General features: G+C 38.6%; 1 protein-coding gene across 1 annotated transcript in view; it reads right to left on the bottom strand.

Moving 5' to 3' along the window:
- NKAIN3 (sodium/potassium transporting ATPase interacting 3) overlaps nt 1–26,394 on the bottom strand; it is a 528,391-nt gene that overhangs the window by 266,732 nt on the left and 235,265 nt on the right. Inside the window, exons 2-3 of the mRNA XM_026659683.1 lie at nt 21,575–21,712; nt 9,406–9,486 (exon numbers count right to left, since the gene is read on the bottom strand). Coding sequence (XP_026515468.1) covers nt 9,406–9,486; nt 21,575–21,712 — 219 coding nt within the window. The remainder of the gene's footprint in view (nt 1–9,405; nt 9,487–21,574; nt 21,713–26,394) is intronic.

The following is a 26,394-nucleotide window of genomic DNA, read 5'->3' as shown; positions in this document are numbered from 1 at the left end:
GATGAAATTGTTTATGATGATGCAGAAAAGACAGAAGTGTTCAATAAATATTTCTGTTCTGTATTTGGAAAGAAACAGGATGATGTACTTGTACTTTCCAGTCCCTTAGTAACTAAGGAGAATGTTAAACAACATTTGCTAGGGATTAACATTTTTAAATCCTCGGGCCTGAATAACTTGCACCCAAGAGTCCTAAAAGAGTTGGCTGAGGAGATTCCTGACCTGCTGATACTAATTTTTAATACATTTTGGACTAGTGGGGAAATTCCAGTGGATTGGAAGAGTGCTATGTGGTGCAACTATTCATAAACGGCAAGTGGGATGGCCAGTTTGACATCAAGCCAACGCAAAATAATGGGAAAACTGATTCAGGATTCAACCGATAAAGAACTAAAGGACGGGAATATAATTAATGACAGTCAACATGGTTTTATGGAAAATAGGTCTGATTAAAAAAACTGATTTCATTTTTGACGGGATTATAAAATTTGATTGATAAGGGTAACTGGGTATATATAATAGACTTTTGTAAGGCTTATTCCCACACAGAATTTTGATTAAAAAATTAGCACTATACAATATCAATAAACCATACATTAAATGAATTGTGAATTGACAGATCTAAAAAAGTAATAATCAATCAAGAATCATCATCAAATGAGTGTTTCCAGTGTGGCTCTGCAAGGATCAGTATTAAATGCGATGCTGTCCAACATTTTCATCAAGGACCTAGAGTATGTATAGAATCACTGCTGATAAACTTTGTGGATGACTCAAAGATTGGCAAAGAGGTAAATAATAGTGAGGACAAGGGAGTCATGCAGAGCAATCCGGATCACAGAGTAAAATGGGGCCAATTAAACAAAATGTGTTTTAATACAACCAAATGCATAGTTATACATATGGAATCACAGAATGCAGGCCATACCTAAAAAGGGGATGGAGGAACTGTATCCTTGAAAGCTGACTCTGAAAAGGATTTAGGTATCATAGCAGACAAGCAACTCAACATGAGATCTCAATCCAATACTATGGCAAAAAGGGTTAGTGCAATCCTTGGAGTTACAAACAAGGGAGTAGTGAGGTGATTTCATCGGTACATACAGCATTTGTGAGACTGATACTGGAATACTGTGTGCAGTTGTAGTGACCACATTTTAAAAGGATGTTGAAAAACTAGATTAGGGTACAGAAAGCATCCACAAAAATGATTTGCGGTCTGGAGAAAATGCCTTACAGTGAGACACTTAAAAAGCTCAGTCTGTTTAATTTATCAAATAGAAGATTGAGGAGACTTGATTACAGTTTAAGTACCTCCACAGGGAGAAATACTATCAGATACTAAAGGGCTCTTTAATCTAGCAGAAAAAGTCATAACAAAAACCAATGTCGAGAAGCTAAAGCCAGAGAAATTCAAATTAGAAGTAAGGCACAAATTTTAACAGTGAGGGCCATTGGAGCAAATTACAAAGGGAAGTGGTGAATTCTCCATCTCTTGATTTCTTCAGATCAAGACTGGATGCCTTTCTGTAGATATGCTTTAGCCAAACATAAGTTATTGGGCTAAATACAGGGGTAAATGGGTGAAATTTAATGGCTGTGATACACAGGTGGTCTGACATGATGATCTAATGGTCCTCTAGTAGCCCTAAATTCTATGAATCTATAACTCTGGATGTTCTTCTTGTCCATATAAATGTCCACTCCCTTTTTGAATCCTGCTAAGTTCTTGCTCTCAACGATACCTTGTGACAGTGAATTCTGAGGGTGGTTTCAGTAAGAGTCTGCAGAGTACTACAAGATGAGGCTGTCCTACCTCCTTCCTTTGAATTGCTACACAATTTGGGATTTTTTTTCTTTGGGACAATTTAAATTATTCAGATACTATAAAAGTCTTGAAAATTTCTGCCAAAAGCTGACAGTAATGGTCATACACCAACGAATATTTAGCCAGCTTTTTATACTGTACCTGTCACAGTGGTAGCTGAGAATCTGGCTAGCCAAATGAAGATGGGTCATATGGGATGTCAGTTTTAAAATTAAAAATCAAGGTGTTATAAAAGAAAATGAATTCTATTTAAAGCAATATTGCACAAATGTCTCTAATTGTATGTAATCCTATGCTCACTGTAAATGTCAGCTGAAAAATATGAAATTCTGTTTTTTGCACCATCTGGAATGTATTCCTAATTAAGATCCTCAGCAATGTAATTGCATCCGCTAAACACACTAATTAACATCAGAATGACATCTTCTTCAGTCTGAGTGGCATTTATTGGTGTCCTGTTTGTTCCTATGATGTTTTTCCAGAATGACCTTATGTTCAACTTGTACCACCAAAGGTTCAGCTAGTTGCATGATTAACTCTCTTTCCAAGATTGAACAAATATTTCATTATAACTTAAATGGCACTGTAGTTTTACTGAAGTTCTCCAAAGTGGATCATCACAGATCAGACAGCGGCTATATTTGAGTAGTTGTCTGATTATGCTACTTAACATCTAAAATGCCAAAATAAAACCAAAAGACAGCTGCTTCTTCTGGAATAAAAGTGTATGGGCATTGTACTACTTGAATTTTATAATGATGTAATTCCATAAACATCAATGCGGTTACACTGGTGTAAAGCTAGAGCCATATTCCTAGTAAGTTAGAATTGTTCTATTATTTAATTACCTGTTATTTTTAAGCGAGCACGAGTTAAGTATTTCCTGCCAATGTATTGTACAGGTAACAATGATTTCAGTGCATTTTAAAGTTAGTAGCATGAATTGTATTTATTCTCTTTTTTGTATTGAATAATGTAAACTACATATTAAAAAGACAATATACTTTTGCACAGCTACACAATTACAAACCCACGATACTTTGCTAACATACGTCTAATTTTTTGCAGTAACAGTTACTGTACTGTAATCATAAAGCAATGCATGCAGCTTCTGTTGATGCATATACTAATGATGTTAACTGAACATTAGGAATTACTGTTTAACTACCATTGAAGGGCATACCATCATTGCACAGAATTTTTGATTAACAGTCCCTACTGCCACCCAAGGCCAGAGTCGTCATTTTGAAGCTCTGAAATGTTTCTGCATGACGTTCCTAACATAACTTAGCAGTAAATTGGGTTCCAGGTTTATTGCCAAAGTAGTTAAAAACTTCAAAAGGTTGGTGTTTGAACAGAACATTAGGGAAAAATACTACATACAATTCACTTAACATATTATTTCCCTTTATTGTGTAGGAGGAGCAGGGGAAGAAGGGGACAATATTCATAAAGAAGGGCATGCCAGAACTTTATTTTCTGGGGAAAATACAATCTGTTAGACCTCTGCTGTAGGAAATGGTACAACTATTATTAAATATGTGGAATAAAAATAGACAACTGCCTTTAAATTTCATTCACTGTTTTCCTTACTAAAGATGTCTGAAATGAGAGAAAGAACTGCGTCAGACAACAGATGAAAGTAAGACTGGGCTTGATTCTAATTTCATTTATGCTAGAATAGCTTCATTGAGTTCAGTGGTGTTACTCCTGATTTATTTACACTGATATACAAGTAAGGGAAGACTCAGGCCCATGACTTGTAATAAAACAAACAATTCAGAAGCATGTTTATCACTTCTGGTGTAATAAAGAGTGCAAGGTGGAAAAGGTTCTAAAGTTCCGAAGAACAAGAAAGTGAAAAATACTCCTTTTATCCCATCTAATTCATGCAAATTGTGGTTTCATGGGGGTAGATTAGGAAGAGCCAATATGTTACCTAATGCTGCAACATACATTAATTTATGACTCACAGAAACCCAAAAAACAGGCTAGTGCCTGTAACCAAACCAATCAGCTTAGACGTGTGAGATCTGTGTTGCGTAAAACACAGGAGATATTGACAAGTGATGGCATCAACTGAAGCAGATAGACAGTGGAAACGTAGAAGATGAGTAAATAATGGGTATGCAGTTCCAAATCCCAGGAGAGATCCTAACCAAAAGCAACTGATGTGAATCAGAGATGTATGGAAAGAAATGCTCAGCAGACTTGGTCATGAATGTATGTACCATGTCTAATAGCAAACACATACCCTATTATCACTATCATCTCTGAAATGATGTTCTCACTGGTAGACGTGTTGTAAATTGGAATGATTATATTCAATTAAAAATACATCTGAGTAAAAATAACAAATCATATCCATACCCGATGTATTACCCATTCAGGACTGAACTGTAACAGCAACAGTGCCCCACACCTAGGAGCATACATCTGAACACCAAATGGCATCCATCTTCATGCATATCTGATCCACTGTTTGTTGCCTGAATTATAACAATATGAAATCCATATTACAAATGAGTCTTATATTGCATTAATCAATAGCGTATCCCACAGATGTCGACCATGGAGCCCATATTGGCACCAATGTCTGCTATGGACCCATGTGCATAGCAAAGGTGCAAGCTAAAGCTGCTGTGAGCTCCTTTGGGTGAAATCCTGGCCCCACTGAAGTTAATGGGAGTCTTGCTATTGACCTCAACAGGGCCAGGATTCCACCTCTCTAACTGCTGCCATTTTAGGGGGTGGGTAAGTTTTATTTTAATTCACTGTTCTTGGATGATGTCTTGGGATTTCACTCTGACCACAGATTTTTTTTTATCAAAGCACAGAAGACATTAGTACTACAATAGGCCTTTATTATAATTTCTCATTGTAAAATAGCACCTTTTTGTAAAACCGGCTCCCTTTTGAAGATTATTAGATATAATTTGCACCATTATAAAATGTGTGTCATGCACCAGATGGAATAACTGGACTCCAGATGTAGTTTGGCTTTCATCAGGAGTGATCAGTCCATATTCCAATTCACACTGTTTTGCTTAGGAAATAACTTTAAAGCCCCAACCTTACAGCTTTTGAAGTAGGTATTAAATTAGTTCTCCTTTGGGAATTTAATTTCTATAGCGTCTGTAGCCCTTGTGGCACAGAGTACTATTTATTATAAAGGTCAGATCCTCAGCTGGTGTAAACAATATAGTTCTATTGAAATCAATGTAGCTATGTCTTTATACACCAGCTGAGGATCTAGCCCAAGAATGCATCTATAGCTTTGTCTCTAACCTTCCACCTAGCCACAGAACTATCTGAAAACTTGGAAAGCTTTGATTGTTGTATCTATTTAACAAATACCATAAAAGATAGATATGTGGGAAAGTGTTTTATTAATTATGGTTATTTAATTTATGCAAAATTCATACTGGCTTCAATAGGAGGGTTGAGTCTAAATGTAAAGTACCAAAGCTATAGCTTAGAGTTCTTTATCCAATTGAGGACCAGAGGCTAAATTGTCATTTAAGGTAATCAGAGAAACAGATTCCTAGAAGAATAGCAATTATTTGCCATGCAAATACTTGCTCAAAGCTGACATATATGACAGACATAGTTGACAAAGAGCTTAACCTTGAAAGCCAACCTAAAAATGAACCCTGAGCGAGACAAAGATCACATTAAATTAGACATGATGAAGAAAAACTGATTAAACTAGATAGAAACATCCATGAACAGAAAGAAGAATATATCAACCTTGGATAGCCACTTAGATGAGATATAGAAAATAGATATGAAAATCAAAATGTGCTAAGCTGAAGCACTCTACAGGGAGAAGGTGGGCACCATGAATAGTCATCTTCAGCTTAACTGCAGCGGAAGGAAAGTCTCCATCAAAGTATGTGTATGGATAGCATATGACTCAGAGATATTATCCACCCTCAGGGAAAGTTTGCCACTATATATAGAAGTAGAAAAGCTCAATAATAGGAACCAATAAATATTTCCATTATTGTAAACTGCTGTCAAAGGAAAAACATCCTTAATAAAGACAAATCCACTAGCAGGACACTGCTAACCAACCAACAAATGTATTTTCAAAATGGGCACAAAATTCTGGAACGAGCTACAGAGGTGGGAATATTGACTGTGCATATTAACTGAATGAAATCTTTTTACAAAGTAAAATGTTTGCAAAATAATAAATTGGTGGTATTGAAGGGCCTGGGTATAATATGTAGCAGTTCCCCTGGTTATACCCTTTAAGGAATTTCTAGTAGATCTTCAAAATGGTGGTTTGTGCCTCTTGTGGAGGTGGAGTAATTATGCCGATGGGATAGCAATCTCCCATCGGGATAGAGCATCTTCGCCAGACATGCTACAGCAGCGCAGATGCATCAGTGCAATGCTTCTAGTGTAGACCTGCCCTAAGAAATTTTTACTAAAATTGCCATTTTTTGCTACCACAAATTCATTTCCTCTGGTGACAGTAATGATGGTGAAAGTGCCTGAGTACTCACAGAGTTCCAGGTGGCTGTTGGCTCAAACTGTGCTCAGATCAAGTATTTGTGATATGACACTTAAATCACAGGCAGTTGCTGGGTGGGAAATTTGTGCTACTCCCATCCCCAAAAAAGCAACAGAAACAAAACATTTTCATTTTCATCAAAATTGTTCCACCATTATTGGGTGGTGGTGGTTGGGGGGAGGGGGGTTAGCAGTCAAAAATTAAATTGTTTTGACAATTTTTGCTTGATGAAACCTGAAAAATATTGTCAACAATGGATATTTCCTGCAGAAATTTCCATTTCCATAAGATAGCCATCGTCTGTCCAAAATCTTTGACAGATATTTTTTTACTTGCTCTACTACTATTGCTACTGCCTTGCCTATACTAGTGTTTCCACCATATTTGCCACTCGATAAGCTGAATCATTGAGAGTAAAGGTGAAAATGTTTAGTTAAAATGCTCTATGGTAATATTCTGTCTCCACTGAAGTCAATGACAAAACTTCATTGATTTCTATAAGGTTAGGCTTTCACTTCTGCTATAGAAAAGGCCTTACTTAGTTGGTATGTCTGATGTCCATGTAGTCACCTGCATAATTTTTAGACATGTCCAAAAAGGACTCCAAATTCTAGAGCTCATTCTTTTTAGCATATGTGCAACATGCATCAGGTGGCACGTGACCAGGATTCATCACCAAATTTGGTCTGCTGGTTGGATCAGTAGCTTCCCCAGCCCGGGGCAGGTACTGATGGGGAGTGTGACGTGAATGCTTAGCTCACTGGACAATAGGAATTCCCTCGCTATATTAATTTACTGTATTTCAAACTTGGGGCCAGATATTGCTCTCATTGAAGTCCACTGTTAAACCTCAACTGACTGTAATGGGGACAATATTTTCCACATCTCTTTGTTCTAAAACAACTTCTGAAATTCTAATAGTTCTAGACGAGGGATCAGCAACCTTTGGCACGCGGCCCTTCAGGGAAATCCGCTGGCGGGCCGAGACAGTTTGTTTACTTGCAGCATCCACAGGTACGGCCGGTTGCAGCTCCCACTGGCCGCAGTTTGCCATTCCAGGCCAATGGGGACTGCGGGAAGCGGCGGCCAGCACATCCCTCAGCCCATGCCGCTTCCCACAGCCCTCATTGGCCTGGAACGGTGAACCGCGGCCTGTGGGAGCTGCGATCAGCCGAACCTGCAGACCCTTCAGGTAAACAAACCGTCCTGGCCCGTCAGCAGATTTCCCTGATGGGCCGCGTGCCGAAGGTTGCTGATCCTTGTTCTAGACCATGAGGTAAGAATTCTAACAGACATAAAAAAGTTAGCCTAAGTAGCAAGAATGAAAATAATATTATTTTAAATCCTTTGAGTAGTAAAATTGTGATATTATTCCACCACACTGTGATTTATCATATACTGTTAGTAAGACCACCCAAAATTGGAGTACAATAGTGAAACTGAATGGCGAACATTTTTAATTCATATATGCTGTTTTTAACACAGCCATCACTGTGACCTTCAAAAGGTCACTGAAGTCAATGGAAAGACTACTATTGATTTGGATAAGCTAAGGATCAGACTTTAGAGTATTAAAATTCTTCATAATACATTTTTGTTTTCTAGGCAATTGGTGAAAAGTATCAGCAAAGGTCATCACACAACTGGTATAAAAATAAACTTTTCTTAACTTGTGGTCACTTTAATGCTAAAGTATAAGTAGTAAAGAAAAATTATATTGGTGACTTATTACCAATCTGTCATTCTTGTGGGATATTATGTGTGATGTCTATATTCATCTCATAGATTCATGGATTTTAAAGGATCAGTATCAACATCTAGTCTGCCCTTTTGCATAGCATCAGCCCAGTAATTCCTGCATTAATCAGGAAAGCCCTGGTTGAGCTGCAGCATCTCTTTTAGAAAGAAAGCATATTTGCAGATGGGAGAAGAATAGCTCCAGCTTCTAATTTAAAAGTTTTATCAACAAACAAAGAGAAGCCCATCTCTGGATATACTGAAGCAAATTTTCAATTGATTTCTTACTGCGTGGCTAAATTACATTTTCTTTGTTATAAAATGGACTTCACCAGATCTTTTGTTCAACAAATACTGTGATGACTTTTCCTGATTAATAATAAAGGATCTAAACCACAAATGATCTCATGTTAGCCAGTTGAAGTTTGTACTTTTATAAGATAATAGTATGAATTCACAGCCATGTACTTAATATTGCCAAGTCTGAGAAGGTTAGTAGCCATACTAATTCTAAGAATGTTTTTCCTTTGTGTTAATGGGGTACAGCATGAAAAAGTGTTCTATATCATGTCCATATGAATATGGCAAATAAATTAATTTTGTTGAGTTTGTTATGCTAGGATGAAAATCAGAGGATGTTGTACAGAAGTCACTGTGGATACAATGTGGTTAACTATAAACTATATCGACATAAGTGCTACATAAGTGTACATTGATGCTTCCAGCAAACACTTCTGCTCTAATCAGGACTTTGAAAAAGGAATCAGCAAACGAAAGTATTGAGTACCGAGTAAAGGAAAGCTTGACTCATATGTGCAAAAATGTCATCTTTTCCTGTGCAATTTTGTTTTACCGAATTAGCATTTTTACACTGAGACCAATATGTTCAACAAGTTGTCTCATTAACCTTATTAATCAATCTCTTTAGTTGCTTTCAAAACAGCCCCAGAACATTCAGGACCATATTTCATGTACTCATTCAAAGCATCTGCTAAAGAGATATTGTATGTTTTTTAACAAACAGAATAATCGTCAACCTGATAAAATGGATTCAGCAGAAAGCTTTACTTTAGAGAGACACAGATGTTCAGTTTAATTACATTTACTTATTTCCAATCTATGAATATTTACTACTACAGACAAGTTGATATACTGGAGTTCTAGCTAGAAAAAAAACAACCTTTGAAGCTCTGATTACATGTAAAAAGAGCACACTAATTTTTCTCCTGGATCTAGTAATTTAGAACACTCTACATTGCTGCTATCGAAGTACAATCATTTGCTCCCCCAGAACCCTCAAGAATTATAAGGGACCTACCTTAGAAAGCCCGCCTACTTCCAAATAGAAGCAGATAATGAAAACATTCCAGGTGACCCAGAGGGCAGTCCACACCGTGTACTAGACAAAAAGCCAGATGACAGCAAAAAAGAAAGAAAAATAAAATGTGAAGATGGAAAGGCTTTATACTGAGCAGATCAATACTTTTTTTTAGAAAATATATCAATAACTATAGTTCTTCTAGGAACCAAAAAACAGGAAGAGTCCAGAAACAGAGTTCTCCTGACTCAAGTCCCTTAAGAACCATAGCAAATTACAAATCCAATATTCTCTCCTGCTCTAAATACATACCAATAAAAATTAGATTTATTTTTATGATGTTAGACTAGCCTCTTGATACCAGTTAATTCCAAAATGCTGACTTGATCACTGTTTTTTATGCATTTGTGACTCATGTCTATATCATTATTCTGCTCTGTTGCTGGAAATCCCAGAACAGTACAGTAATTTAGGTGTGCTATACCCTGCTAAATGTTTAGAGGAAACAAGTAGGAAAAACCCCACAAACAAACAAGAAGCCCCATTAGTCTGGTGCATGGATTTGCAGTGTTTTTGAAGCCATGTTGGTCCCAAGATATTAGAGAGACAAGGCAGGTGAGTTAGTATCTTTTATTGGAGCAACTTATATTGGAGAAAGGGACAAGCTTACCAGTCCCCAGACCTGAAGAAGAGTTCTGTAAAACTCATAAGCTTGTCCCTTCTACAAACAGAAGTTGCTCCAATGAAAGATATGACCTTATCTATTGTGTTTCTCTGACATTTGGATGTCATTTGAAATCATCAGGCAGGTGAAATTAAAGCTAAGCTTAGTTTCCATGAACTTTCTTCCAGTAAAAGGTATTTTAACAAGAAGTTATGGTATCTTTTCAACTGACCATGACAGCCCTGTCTGTTTGTTGGTTTTGTTTTTTTTCCTCATATTTGCCAAGAAGTAGACAGCAGAACAAATTCAGAACTGGCATGAATGGGTATAATTCTGAAATCAATGGCACTGCACCGACTTACACCACAGTTCAGTTCGGTCCTGTGAATTTAAAGGTAGCAAGAAACTTAGGCCATGACCCTACAATGAGCTCCAGGGAGATGGACTCCTGAGGCGACATGGATCTCCTCTGGGGACCCTGGCACTCCATGCTGGTGCACGGATCTGTTCACACAGAGCACATTGCATGACTGGAAAATCAATTTTTATTACTATCCAGATGCTGTTTACAATGGGAATGCACAATTTCCCTATGTGGTATTGTGAAACTTTGCAAAATTAGCTATCCAAATGTTCTAGTTCAGAACCATTTATGTATGAAGAGCTAATTGCACAAGAAGCAATGCTGGAGCTACACCCAACTAAACTGTGTAATGAGACGCTGCAATGGCATTGCCACTTTACATTTACAGCTTTACAATGGAGAATTGCGCTGAGCAGCTTTGAGGGTCTAATTTGGTGTGACCTGCTCAGGATAACATGCTATTGTTTTGCCTCAATATACTCTCTAAAACCAAATACCCTAATCTCCAATATGCCCGATCCCTTTTCTAATCCAATGATACTGTTAGTTTGACTTTGTTGTATAATTTTTATTATGTTTCTTTCTTCCTCCTCCTCCCTGAGGTCTATAATGAAAAGATTCATATGAAGGGGGTTGATCTTTTTCATAGACCCCTGTACTTCCGTGGCTTCTATACACAAAACAGGTTAGTTAGTTAAATTTAATTTGTTATAATGTATAGTACCCATGTGGCTTGAGGATAACTATTACGTCAATGGCGAAGAATTACTGTACAAAGTAAGAGCAACAGACCTGGCCAATCTCCTGTATGTTACAGAGAAGATCAGTGTACTAACTGAGGCCTGCTTTTAACCTTTTATTTAAACAGCAATAAAATTGTTAAAATTACTGTGGTCTATCTGCAGTAAAGGTTTTGGCTTTTTATCATTATTATTTACTTAAATGGGATAGTGTCATTTTCATCACATACAGACTTTGCATTAACTCACTACAGACTCTATATCAAAGGCAATAACTGATTTATATGTATGCAGTAACCAAGTTGTGATGTGATGTGATGTGTATCTTCGGTGCACAGAGCAGCTAATACCAATGTGCCAGAATTTTACTCAGGTTTAGCCATAATGGTTCATAAAAGCAGATTTCAAAATAGACAGGGGAAATCCATTTTTTAAAACCATATTAGAGAACTGCACAGGTCTACATTAACATGTCAACTGATATTTAGTAGTAATGGGACAGCTGCTTCATCCTTCATACTTCATACCAGGACAAATCCTGCAAGACCTGATCCTGGTCCCCCTAGCTTCATTTCCAGAAATGTGTTGATTGAAATTTCCAAAATAAATTCAGCCTGAGGTGGACACTGATCATGGACAATTTCAGCCCAAATAGTTAACATTTGGCAAAGTTATAAGCAACTGAAAATAGGATCATATAATGGGAAACATCGGGCAACCTTAATAATAGGCCACTAGCTCTGTGTAAAATATTTCATGAGGGAGACTTGCTTGTTTAAATTTGTTTCTTTTTCTCTTTTGAAATTCTGCTTTTTTATATATAGGTCTGAGACAGAATTGATATATATCTATAAATATATCTATAAAGCTATATCTATAAATATGTACAAATTAATATAATAATAATGGAACATTTATATAGCTCCTTTCATTCTGAGGGGTCTCAAAGCATTTTGCATATTTAAACTGATACAGAAATTACATTTAATCCCCCAGTGCATTGCAGCCATTTTTGGAGTAAAACACAGCAACTGTTTAACAATGCCCAGTGCCACTAAGCAGTTTAGGACAAAAAGTGTGCAACCGAAAGGTAGGAAGTTCCGGGGTTTGTATTTGACTAGGATACTGAGATTGATACTTTAGTTTTTATGAAAAATGGCCATAAGTAGCCATTCAATTTTATATCTCATCTGAAATGCAGTACCTCCAGTAACACAGTGTCCCTGACTCTATAACAGTATAGAGTGCTAATTCAAGGGAAGAAAGGCAACTACTGAGTCATACATCTAGGTGTGCCCTGGAGGTATCACAAGTATTGACAGAGCCCAACTCAACTTAATTTATGAGAGATGAGCAGGAATCATAGAACAAGGCAATATGATAGAACATGAATACTGTCAGGGCAGGATTTACCAAAGTATTATAGACAGTATCACAAAGCAGCTTTGAATACCTAAATATTATACACGTTTTTGAAGCTGTAAGGTTCTGTGTGGAATGACTTTTCCTTGATCAATGTATATGGCATTTCTATATGTCCTAATTTCTTTCTGTTTTAAATCTAACTCTCTCTAGGTGTTTATACTGCACACATCACTAGGCTATAACAGCACCTCATATATCATATTATTTAATTGAGTAAATTAAGCTAATTAGATCCACACTCAGTTTAGGTTAAAGTGTCTTATTTTCACATCTCATTGTACAATAATGCATTTATGCTGAGCTGGGCCAGGTTTGCACCATCTTAACCATATGACTCATCATTCTGAGTGTTTTTCAACTTCATCACAGTGCTAGAAAAAAAAAACTTTAACAAGTATTCTGTTAGCATTATTAATTGATCCAAACAGGTTAGAAATATTGCTAGCTATGGGAGTTCTGTGAAGAAAGGAAAATAATGTATAGAGAAATGGACCATGGTGTAACTTCACAGCTGAGTGATTAGTATATTACATTGTGGGTTAGAATTCAAATTTAATTCTTCTTTGTTCTTTGCAAATTAATATTTGTATAAATTTCAGATGAGCTAATATAAGAAAATTATGAACCAGTTTTTCATTTTGATGCCCGCCGGGAACTTTGGTCAGATTAATCTCATCCACAAAGTTTTCAAGTGTCATAAATGTTATATCTGCTAAATGACATGGTGGATTGTTTTCTGAGCTGTATTTAAATTAGAAGTTAAGAGAAAAAAAAGAGTTAAAATAATGGAACTGTTTAACTTAAGATAAGCAGTATATTCAGAGTTGAGGCTGTCATTTCATTCCATCTTTCTCTCACCATCGGTTGGCTAGGTTGCACTAAAGGTCTCAGACCTTTGGAGGACATTACACAGAAGTGATGGCTGGACATGACTTCTTCCATCCTGGAAGCCCATGGGATTGTGCCTTTTCTTGCAGGTGTAGCCCTGGCCACAGTGATCCTTGCTTTCATCATGTTAAGGCAGTGTTTCCCAAACTTTCTCATGGAGTGACCTCCTTTACACTCACCTCTGTTAATGCAACCCCCGATACTTAGCATTCAGGTTGGCTTTGCACAAATGAACACCCTATTTTAATAGTCTACTTTGAAAACTATGGGTGGGTAGCCAGGCCCAGATTAACTAATGTGCATTCAGTGCACTTGCACAGGGCCCCCATTTGAGAGGCTCCCCTGACCACCAAACCAAAGAGAAAAAGCAACGGGGAACTAGTGGCCTGGGGACCACATCCAGCCCGCCAGACCATTTTATTTGGCCTGCCACCTCATGTGCCTGCCACCCCACTTTCCGATCTCACCATGTTGGCTCCTGCATCCTCCACATGGAGCCAGTGACCTGGTGCTGGCCAGAGAAGGCATGCTGCCACGGATGCTGTGAGAGTGCTCTGTTGTTTCAGGTGCAGTTAATGCTGCTTAGCTGCCCCTAGCACTGTTTGCTTAGAAGCTTTCTCGCATTTTCTTTTTTTCCCTCATCTCGTGACCCTCCTAGTACCCTTTTGCAAAAACTGCTGCCTTAAAGACAATAGTGCATCTACTATAACATGTGTTAGCTGGCCCAATTGTGAAGGGCACCCAGAAGCAGCATGTAGCAACTTGTTTGCCAAATGGGGCAAAGAAACAAGAACATGCCACAATTATTAATAAACTTAACACTACATTGGGGGCCAGTTGAATTCAAGGTCAATTTCAGTATACTGGTCCTCATGGTCAAAGACCTGAAAGACCTGTGGCCTGGATACTGCTGTAATAACTGGGCCTACAAATTTACTATAATTGTGAGCTCAGCTGTGAAAAGTGAGTGTAAGTTCATAAGATGACACAATAACCTATAACAACAAGTGTTAATGGGAAAAGATGCAAAAGTGAAACAGAAAGACTGAATTAATCAAAACAAAAAGGCCTATTAAATTAACTCAAAGGTTATGTTAAGATTGTGCTTGGTAAACAAGAAAAGTGTGAAATTGAAAAATCAATAACCAAAACTGGTGTTTCAGAAACTGGGTAAACTTGGTGGACAAATAATGAGGGGATGGGCTATTTTGCCAACCACTCCCATTTTTCAGGCTCTAAAGAAAGAAACTTCGCAGAGAAAAAATGGCTACTGGAGTGAATTTCACCATCATGGCTGCCAACCTAACATCTCCTGGGACCCCAGGCCTTCTTCATCTCGATCCTGAGAGATGTCCTGATCAGACTGGGACAGTCCGAGGACCCAGATGACATCACCACCTCTACTAGCGCCATCTAAATCCTGAATACCAACTGGGATGTTGATACTTTGTCTCTCCCCTCCACATCCATGTGTCCTTTCCGCGCCCCCCCTCCCCCCTTATTTCTTCTCTTTCTATCCCTCTCCTTTTGCCTTCTGTCTAATAAAAGTCTGGCTTAGATGGCCAAGACTGTATATTCTGCAGCATTACTGTAAGCTTGTGACCAGAAAGATCCAACTAAAAGCCAAGTCCTGAACATCCTGATGCTGGTAGAAGTTTACCAGATCTCAGAGTGGCTGATGAGACCATATGTTGCGCCTGTGTTTTTCCAGCTGGGAGGTTGCAGTGAAAGTCAGCAGCATGGACCAGAGCTGCATTTTCTATCTTTGCTGTTCTTCTCTCCCCCATTTTGTGTGTGTTCATCTTTTAAGAAACTTTAACAGCAGCAGCAACAAGGACAGCTCCAGCCCATCTCAAATGACTTATTCTCTTTTTCCCAAAAAGGACAGTTATCTTTGATGCCATCTAAAAGATTGTCAAACAAGGGTTTTTCTCCTTCTAAAAACTCGCGCCAATTAACGGGAAAAGGAACAAAGAGGGCTGTGAAAATAAAGCCTGATTTAATACTTTACATTTCAAACACTTTAGCTGTTTTCCCCTCTTTTCCGTATCTTTAATAAGAATTTGAAAAGGATTTTTAATGTTGTGTTTGCCATAGTACTAAGCAGGCTGAGGCCTCTGTATACCAAACCCCAAACCTTGTTTGAAACTGTTTAAGTTTGAACCATGACTGGGTTATGTTAACACCTCTGACATTTTAGGCCCATTTATTCCATCTAAATTAAATACCACAGCACCTTAATAGCTGTCTCCCTGACCTGGTAGAACAATTGCAATCAGCAGAGATGCTTCAAGTGTCAGTCAGCAGGGTGGAGGTCTGAGAGACAGGGCCAGGGTTTTCTCAGAGGAAGGCTCTCAGCAGGAATTTGCTCTTGCTTGAGATCAGTCTCAGCCCAAGTTTTACAACCTTCAGAGTATGAGGCAAGCCACATTTCCCTGCTTGGTCCTTTCCTTGACTAAGTTAAGTGCTAATCTGGCACTCTCTGATGATAAACTTATTTGGGAGGCATTTCTGAGATAGGAGAGAAGGAGAAGAATTACTCATGTAATAACAACAACAATTTATGCGCAGTCATACTCAGACTTGAGAGTTTTAAAGGATGCAGTGTCAGCCTTAACTCTGATTTACCGTGCTTTTGTTAAGTCAAACATTTAACACATGTATTCATTTCTTTCACAATTCCGCAATACGGTAAATGTAAAATTTGTATGTGAAAAGCATTACAGAGGGAGCAGGGTGGGAACTGCACTGTAAATGCTCTAGGCACAGAAAAAACACTGTCAAAGCCTCCCTTCACACAAAGGTCTGATATATTAAAGGTCTCATGCTGAGGCCAAAGCAGGTCCTTCAAAGCGTCTGGAAAATAGTATGACATAATATTATAAAGAAAATCTACACATATATATATGTATATACACACACACACACATACTATGGATCGGTATCTATTAGGAATTGATATGAAATGCTAAATACTTTACATTCTTTCCTTAGGTAGGATCAGGTAGACATAGAGGGCAATGAAAGTCACCAGGGAACACAATATACACTACCACATTTTTTTTCCTGAAATAGTTGGTTGCTTTTCCAGTTAGACTGGATCTGATTAAGTCAGCTCCTGGATTTGAGTCAATTAGAGAAGATGACTCTGAAAGCCTGATTCAATATATTTCCTCTGTTAAGTCAGTTGAGTTGAGTCCTTGTTCTAATGTGTAATACCTATCACTAAGGGACTTAGGGACAGATTTTCAAAGGCATTAAAGTGCCTAAAGATGCAGTTGAATTCCTAGTGGGATTTTTCAGAAGTGCCTAAGTGAGTTAGGTGGTTAACTCCCTTTAGAAAATCCCACTAGGTCTTTAGCTACATCTTTAAGCACCTAGATATCTTTGAAAATCAGGCCCTTATTATATATTTGCAGTAAACAGATTTTGAGTTGCCAATAATCAGTCTGCTTGTCAGCAAACTTCATTTTTACCCCTATGGCCTTGGACTGTGATATAATCAGATCTCAGAATCTGACAGGCAAACCTCATCATCCCTTGGGCTGGACTCCTTCACTGTCTCTTGCCTAGCTCACAGTGGAACATATCACAAGTTAATACAGCCCGGAGCTATATGAACAAGCCTGAAGCATGCAGTAACTGACTGCATGCTTCCATACTGTGGATCCCTTTGAGGAATCTGGGGACAGCTGCAAATGGCAAAGCCCCAGGAAGCACAGGGGGGAGGCTATGTAGGACTTGAGAATCTGAGCCTGTCACTTCATTGGGAGTTTTGTCTTAGTAAAGACTGAGTAAATAAATTAAGTAATACCAGAGTGCACACAGACAATGACAGTCCATACAAACTGCTTTATGGGTAGATCAGGGCAGGATTTTTTTGTCAAAACAGCTTTTTGTCAAAAATGCTGATTCATCAAAACGGGAAATATTCACTGAAATGTATTCATTTTGACTACACTTTTGTTGGGTATGTTTTTCAGGTTTAGAATGGAATTTCCGGTCAAAACCAAAGAGACAGAGAACAGCTCATCCCAGCACAGCCAATCACTCATCTAGCATATGGGAGACACTGATCCAAGACCTTGTTGTGTGCCAGGGACTTGACCCTGTATCATCCACATCCCAGATAAATGTCCTACCATCAGGCTATAGAATCAGTTTCTTGCTGGCCTACTGAATATTTAATTATTGCACCAAGTGGACCAGCTCCAACAGGGGAGAGTAAGAGAGCCCCACTAGCCAATAGCTCAGCGCTCTCCTGGATTGTTGGAACCCCAGGTTCCAGTCCTTTATATGAATCAGACAGAGCAAGGACTCAAACCTTTTTATTTATGGAGTTTTGCATCTCTAATTATAAAACAACTTTTTTAGAAATGTTACCTTTAAAATGTACTTTTACACTAAAAATAATATAAAGGAACAGTTGGTTAATGTGCTGTGTTTCATCTTTTATGCTGAACAAAATGAAAGAGTTTTAACAGGGGAAAATGCACGGTTAGTGCTGGGACTGGAGGGTCAGGAGATCTGGGATTATTTCTACCTCTGCCCCAGACTTGTTGTGTAACTTTGAGCAAGACACTACGGGTATGTCTACACTTAGGGCTGGGGGTGTGATTCCCAGCTCGAGGAGACATACTCGCTCTAGCTTTCATCAAGCCAGCACGCTAAAAATAGTAGTGTAGTCTCAGTAGCACCGGCAGTGGCGAGAGGGGCTAGCTCAGCTGCCCTGAGTACAGACCTGTCTGGAGCCGATGGGCATGAATTTGCATGGCTAGCCTGAGCCACCAACCATGCTACTGTGGCTATGCTACTATTCTTAGCGCTCTAGCTCTCACTGAGACAATGTAAGTGTCTCCTCGAGCTGGGAATCACCATCCCCCCCCCACACCAGCTCCAAGTGTAGACATACCCTTAATCTCTCTGTGCCTGTTTTCTCACATCTGAAATGGGCAAAGTAATGGAAGAGTAATGCATTCACGTCTGTAAAGCACCATCCTCCAATGGAAGGTGTTAGATAAAAGTGCAGACTAATACTTTTATCACTCCCTTCTAAATTCTTTATAAATGTTCATGAAGTTTAACAAAAGTGAGTACAAAGAACCTCAATGTTACAGTCAGACCACTTTTTTCTCAGGGGAGGCCACTTTTTTTTTTTTTTTTTTTAGAAATAACACAAAATTACAGGAATCAACAGTTGATTAGAAAAAACGGAAGCTTTTAAAGCATTTGACTAATGGTTTTTCCCAGTAGACATTTTTTTCATTCTTTTGTGAGAAAAGCTATTTTTACATCTCAAAATCCCTTGCTAACAACAGTACTGAGAGATTCCAAGTGCTGCCAGGTAAAAAAAAATATAATATTCAACCTTTCCAATGGGGTGAGGGCAGTAGTATTTGAGGGGAAGTAGTTTTTTAAGTGGCATTGGAATTTTTGATTCCTGGCTGGATTGAGAATGTATGTTTCTCAGAGGTAGTATATCTGACTTCAAGTTACATACATCAGAGGCAGGTCCTTGGTGACAATTTATACCAGTTTAGGATCAGACCCATAATATATAACAGCTATTGGCAAAGTTGGAGACAACTGGAAGAAAGTCATCTCAGGAGTCAGTGTTCTCTATGATCACAGGAATGCAGGAATTGGCATACTGCATCAGACCAGAGGTGCATCTAGTCTAATATCTTGGATCCAAGAGTCACCAGTACTAGTTGTTTAACAGAAAGGTGAAACTATATATTGGACAGTTGTGGAATAACTAGCCCATAAATAATTTTTTTCCCCAATTCCTGTCAGTTACAGGTTGGCTTATGGTTAAAAGTATGACAATTTATATCCCTCAGGTTTTTTTTTTTCTGTCTAGTCTAACTGTGGATATTCTCATTATCCATATAAATGTTTAATCCCTTTTTTGAATCCTATGGAGATGTTGGCCTTAATTGTGTTTAGGCATGGAAGGATTAGATATTGATTAGTAAATGTTGGTAAACATCAATTCCACCATAAACGCACAGACCGATGAAAAAATACGTCCATCAATAATAATCAAAATTTACAGGTAGGCAAAGAAAGAAAAGTGCTGCCTGAGAACTTATTAGAGTTTGATTTAAGGATATTTACTTTGGATATTTTGACATGTGATGTTGACAATTTGTGTTTTAACGGCTATAATGCTTTACCGTTTTTAATCTCAACGACTATTGTCATTAAATAATTGTTGTCTCACTCCCCCATAGTCTGCCCATGCATAATTTCCTGTAACTGCAAAAAATTAAATAAATGCTTAAACCCCATAATTTTGCATAACGGTGAACATTTTAATCAATAAAAAAACAAAATGCTTAAAAATAAACATAGATATTATCCTTTGAAATTATAAAAAAATAAGAATTGAGTTCTGCCAATCCTAATTATATTTTTGGCAGTAAGTTCTACAGGTTAACTATCCTGGATAAAGCAACGAGGAATCCTTGTGGCACCTTAGAGACTAACATAAGCCAGTGGTTCCCAAACTGGGTTTTTTGAACTCCTGGGGGTTCACGAAATGTTACAGGGGGTTCTCGGGAAAAAATTCCCTAATGGCGGACAGAGCTGTCCCTAGGGACCCCGGGCAGCACGGGGCCAGCAGCACAGAGCGCCTGGACTTCCAAGAGCTAAGAAGATCAAAGCAAGCATATCTATCACACTGAGGAGATTTAAACTTCAAGACTCCTTATAAGAAATGGAAAGAGTGGTGGATATTTTTTGCTGTTTTTAAAATTAAATAGGCAGCTAGTATTGTTTTTAAAATTATTATGAAGAACAAGTTTAAGCTTTGTTGTAACATGCATTGTTTGCCTGGACTGAATGCTTGTGTAGGAGGAACTCTTTGAGTTGACTTCTTAAATACCTTCATGTTGTTTCACATCTGATACTCCTTGATGAAACATAGGAGCCTTGTCCTATAACAGGCTTATTCAAAGTGATACAAGCTACGAAAGTGAGATCTTGGAAGAGTGTTGCCGTTTTCATAATGTAATAAAAATACTGTAATGATAAATAATAATTAATAATAAGATTGTCATAAAAACAAATTTTATATTTCCAAGTTCACTGCTTTTATAATTTATACTCAGGTAAAGGAGAAAATCCCTGGAAATATTCATTTTTTAGGAGGGGGTTCACGAGACTTGACATTTTAGTGAAAGGGGTTCACAGGTTGTTAAAGTTGGGGAACCACTGGCATAAGCTTTAGTGGACTAAAACCCAGTTCATCAGATGTTACATTCAGACCAGTTTTTTCTCAGGGGAGGCCATTTATTTCTTAAAAAAAACAACAACAACAAAACAAAAAAACTCCACAAAATTACAGGAATCAACAGTTGATTAGAAAAAACGGAAGCTTTTAAAGCATTTGTCTAATGATTTTCCCCAGTAGACATTTTTTTCATTCATTCATTCATTCATCAGTTGAAGTGGGTTTTAGCCCACAAAAGCTTATGCCCACATAAATTTGTTAGTCTCTAAAGTGCCACAAGGACTCCTCGTTGTTTTTGCTGATACAGACTAACACGGCTACCACTCTGAAACCTACTGCCCTGGATAATTTTCTATACCTCAAAACCAGATCTCATTTACTGGGCCATAAGTTCAAAATGATGGATAACTGGAGACCTTAAAAGACAATGCAGAAAGGATCATTCATATGTTTTCAGGCATAAAATATATGTTTTGTAATTTAAGAGGTTTTAAAGCAGGGGTAGGCAAACTATGGCACGCGTGCCAAAGGCGGCACGTGAGCTGATTTTCAGTGGCACTCACACTGCCTGGGTCCTGGCCACCGGTCCAGTGGGCTCTGCAATTTAATTTAATTTTAAATGAAGCTTCTTAAACATTTTAAAAACCTTATTTACTTTACATACAACAATAGTTTAGTTATATATTATAGACTTATAGAAAGAGACCTTCTAAAAATGTTACAATGTATTACTGGCATGCGAAACCTTAAATTAGAATGAATAAATGAAGACTCGGCACACCACTTCTGAAAGGTTGCTGACTCCTGTTTTAAAGCCTACTATGAACACAAAGTCAATAAGAGAGACTTACCACAACTATGTATCGAGGCCTAAACTGGATGGTTCCAAACAAACCCAATATGACAATTATTATTTGTAGAAAATTGCCAAGAATAGGAGCCCACTGGAAGCCAAGAAAGTCAAAGATCTGCCTCTCTAATGCAGCCAGCTGTAAGGAAACACATAACAAGATATTAACAGTTTAATTTGGGGTTAGTCAGAATATTTGTTATTTTTATGTCATTGCATCAGACTCTACCAGATTGACTTTGATTGGAGTTCTGTGGAGGTTGAAATTCTGGGAGCTGGACTGATAACTGAACATTTTTGCTTAACTCATATACCAATTATTTTAATGATGGAGCACATAAAAATATTTCTAGTCACATTGCCCCCTGGCTGATTTCAGTATTGTCTCACAGCTTAGCAGACAAACAAAGACTGGTAAATTCTCATCCAGAATTAACTTGTCCTGGTCTGCTGGGAGCAACATTTGATGATATTTATTTATTTAAATACAAAAATTGTTTCAAACAGCTATCAGTATAGATAATGTCATTGCGTTTCCCTCACTGTTATCATCATCCTCCCTCCCCTATTTCCTTCATTTTGTTGCATCTAGTATTAATTATATTGTAAGATGCTTGGTCTCTCGCTATGGGTGAGATTCTTACCCACTCTTTGGCCTATTTACACTGTGTAAAAAGGTCAGAGCAGCGCAGATTGGCTCTAAAAGCCCCAGATCCAGCTAGGGGAGAATTTCCCTGGTATAGGAACTGAGGAAGCTGGCTGTGCTCCGAGGACCTCGTCTCAAGCCCTGGCATACGGACAGGGACAGGAAGGCTGTGGTAGCGGCAGGGCCACAGCATGTAGTGCTGTGGAGACTGTGGGCAGCACTGTTGCCCAAAGGCAGCTGGGAACAAATTGATGTAACACTGTTAGCCCCTCAGGGCTATCTAAGTTATGCCAGCGGTCACTTCGGCATACTACCTTATCTCCCCTCCTCACAGGCTGCAAGTTCTGTGCTGTGCCTCTTACAGGAGCAGTATAGAATTTCACCCTATATTTTTGTAGAACCCAATGGCATCCATATCAAGACTGGGCCATCCAGGTGCTACTATAAATTTAAAACCATGATCTTTGCTAGCAAAAAGTCTGGACTAGAAACCTCCCCCTCACCCCCTCCTTTGCAAATACAGTTTTTAAACACCTTTGCAGCAATGTTAGTATTTTGACTCTCCAGCACTCACTCTTGACAGTCCAAAAATTGCTGTAAAGATACTAAAATCAGCTTTTCTGGCAATGCACTTGTTCAGGGTTAAATCTGGTTCAATATTTTTCCAGATGTAACAAAACATTTTTGAGCATTTAAACAAAATCCCATGACGGAATTTCTATGCATGCCAGAGTTTGTTACACTTGATTTTATTTATATTGTTACATACCCTAAAATTTACCAAAATATGCACTTAAAATATTGATACTTAGGCAGATGGAGGGTGTACAGCCCTATGAATACCAACCAAATCAGTATCATATGTGGGTATATCATTTAGTTAAAACATTTTATTTTACACATAATGGACCGTATTCATTTATAGGCTTGGAACATGTTTAGCTGAGAGTGAATCTGGCCCGTTCTCTTTAAAATTCAGCCAGTTGTATCTGCTAGGAAGATCTCATCTTTCTGGCCTGGATCCACAAAGGAACTTAGGTGCTGCCACACTGAGCATAACTTTTAGGTTATACTCAGGAACAATACTGTAATCCATAATGCCTCAGTTAGGTGCCTAAGTTTCCTATGCAATGAATGGGGAAAGAGAGGGGCCTAAGAATGCAATCCACAAAAGCTAGCATACTAGTTTGGGAACTGTCTAAACTAGCCACTGGAAGATCATAGAGGTAGGCTCCTAAGTCTGGGAGGCTGCAGAGAGGCCCCTATTTCTGCTAGAGATCCCCAACCAGGAATTCTTCTCCTGGAGTCAGGCAGCTTAGGTGCATAAGCCATTTCTTGTGAGAAAGTTAGGTGCCTGCCTCACTTTGCACAAAATGGCTGGAAGAGGAGGTGACCACTTTAACTTTTAGCCCTCCGGTCAGAGCACTCAGCCAGGATATGAGACACCCAGGTTCAATTCCCCCCCGCCTCCTTGGCTCAGAGGGAGAAAAATCTGAATAGGCATCTCCCACAGCTCTCAGGAGAGTGCTCTAGCCACTGAGCTATAGGACAATCTGATGTGGGGGCTTCCTCATTCTCACCTGTACAAGCTGTTTCACTTCAGAGAAATAATGGAGAAATAATGACTCTATAGTCTGATGATTAGAAGACCCAGAGTCCAATCACTCTGCTCCAATGACTAAGTATTTCTCCAAAGTGGAACAGTTTCAGTAAGAGATTAGGGTGAACAGATGTCCCCAATTTTATAGGGACAGTTCCCAATTTTTGGGTCTTTTTCTTATATAGCATCCTATTACCCCCTGTCCCAATTTTTCATTTGCTGTCTGGTCACCCTATAAGAGACTGAGGGAGCCCCCACATCAGAACATTTCATAGCTTGTTGGTTAAAGCATGCTCCTTAGAGGTATAGGAGATCCCTATTCAAATCCTCTCTCACCAGGAAGCAGAAGGGGGAATTGAAAGCTGGTCTCCTACATCCCACATGAGTGCTCCAACCCCATGGGTTATTCATTATAAGACGGGTGGCAACACCACTCCTTCTCTGGCCAGATTTTGAATAGGACCTGAGCCAGCAGGCAGCCTCTGAACACACCTACTGGATTGAGCCCTGTGGATGAGATAGGTGCTCCTCCCCCTATCTTTCCCTGGTTCATGGAAGCATTGGGAGTTAGGCAGGAGATAGGCATCCAGATGCCTAGAGTGAGGCAGCAGTGCACTTGCTCATAGGCAGAAAAGTTAGGTGCCTAGGAAACTTTTTCAGTGAAAATTTAGGTGCCAAGTAACTTTAGGCTCCTACAGGTTAGGCAGCAGCTGAGCAGAGGTTTGTGGATTGCAATGATGCCTAAAACGTGGACTTAGTTACCTAACCACCTTTGTGGATCTGGGCCTCTATATACAGCTTGGTTCATATGTTACATCTAAAATAATTAAATGATTAAAGGTTGGATCCTCAGCTGGTGTGATTGTTGTGTGCCTTTAAAGTCAATAGAGCCACATGGGACTTACATCCACTGAGCACCTGGCTCAATATGTATAGGTGACAATTATCACTCACAATAGATTGGTAATAAGAGGGAGCAGGAAGGGCATGTAGAATTCCCTTGTCTAGTAAGCCAGATGGAGAACTCCCACCCATCTCTTTAGCTTGGCATGTGGGGAGCAACTGACTCCTATAACTCCCTCTTCTGCTTGGCTGTTGGGGTGTGAACGCCTCCTGGTTCTATCTGCTTTAAACTCTGTATCTATTCTCCTGACTTAGTTGCCTCCTATTAGCCATAGAAGTGTAAAGGCCAAATTCCTGAACATAGCAACTCACCTGACCATCATTTGTTGGGCTGTTTTCTCCTATTCATTAAATTATTTGTTACTATCCCTGAAAACCACAGAATGCATTACTGATGAAGATCTACAGAAATCTTGAGAGGAAAGGGATGGGTAGTACTATTGTGCTGTTTCAAAAATCTACCCTCTTCTAGGTTATAAAACCTTCTTTGTGCATTTGGAAACTCCATAGCACACTGTGGGCATTACCTAAAACAAATAACTAATAACAATAACAACACTAATGGTAACAGAAGGACAGCATTTCTAGTTCAAATGCACCAAATGCACTAAAAAAGATACAGCAGCTACTATTATAATTTCTATTGTGGTAGCACCTAAAGTAATTCCCAAACAGAGATTAAACCTTTAAACACCATACAAGCAACTCATCCAGACAATCCCTGCTCCAGAAAGCTCACAGCTTGAATTTAAACAATAAGGTACATGTGAATAAGCAGACAAATGGGGGGGAAGCAAGTGCATGGATATGGTAACAGTAGAAACAAGTGGGTTTGCATAAGTAGTAGTTTCAGTAGTCACAGGTGACCATCAACCTAATCCATGCCGGGTAGTAAGGACTGGTAGGTAAAGAAAAGTTATAGGGAGGAATTTGGAGCCACATGCTTATAAGCTGGTTGATAAGTCACCAAAATATTTTTGCTGATAAATGCCCTTTTGCTAAATAGAAATTTTCACAAGAAAATTTCTGCTTTCATCAAAAATCTGAAATTACAAAACTCTGATTTTTTTCCCCAGTTTTTGGCAATCAAAAAGAAAAACGTTGTGGTGTTCAGTTTTTGAAAACCAAAATTTTTCAGTTTTCGGGTAATGAAAACCAGAAAAAAAATTAGTGAAAAATATTGATGAAAACTTAAAAAATACTTTCTTCAAAAATTCACAGACGATAAACTACATTTCCCACCTGCTCTGTTTGTGACTGACTATGCAAATCTTTGTGTTCTTTAGTTACCACTGTTCCATTATAGTAGTTATAAGGATGGAAGGTCCACTCCTATGATGAAAAGGGCACTACTGCAGTGAGTGGAGATATCAGAGGGACTAGCAGCAGGACACCATAGTGGGATTATACAAAATCTATTAATAAAAATGAGTCCGATTTTTGACTGGATTTTTTCTTCTATGTTTCATTAAGTCTGTCTTACCTTTTCCTGTATCCTTCTTCCTACAAAGTGCACTGAAAGGGTACTGATTGGCTGCAAACCTGTGCTGCAATAATATTGCTCAATAGTGCTCATTTTCCTCTGGCCTCTGCCAAACCCATTCCATTTTCTGTGTTGAAAACCAGAAAGAGATTGGGTTTATATTAATTCAAAGTCTTGCTTGGTTTGATG

Source organism: Terrapene carolina, unplaced genomic scaffold (assembly GCF_002925995.2).
Source record: "Terrapene carolina triunguis isolate 2854851 unplaced genomic scaffold, T_m_triunguis-2.0 Scaffold58, whole genome shotgun sequence".
In the NCBI taxonomy this organism is placed as follows: Eukaryota; Metazoa; Chordata; order Testudines; family Emydidae; genus Terrapene; species Terrapene triunguis.
This window is presented reverse-complemented; position numbering and strand designations above follow the sequence as displayed.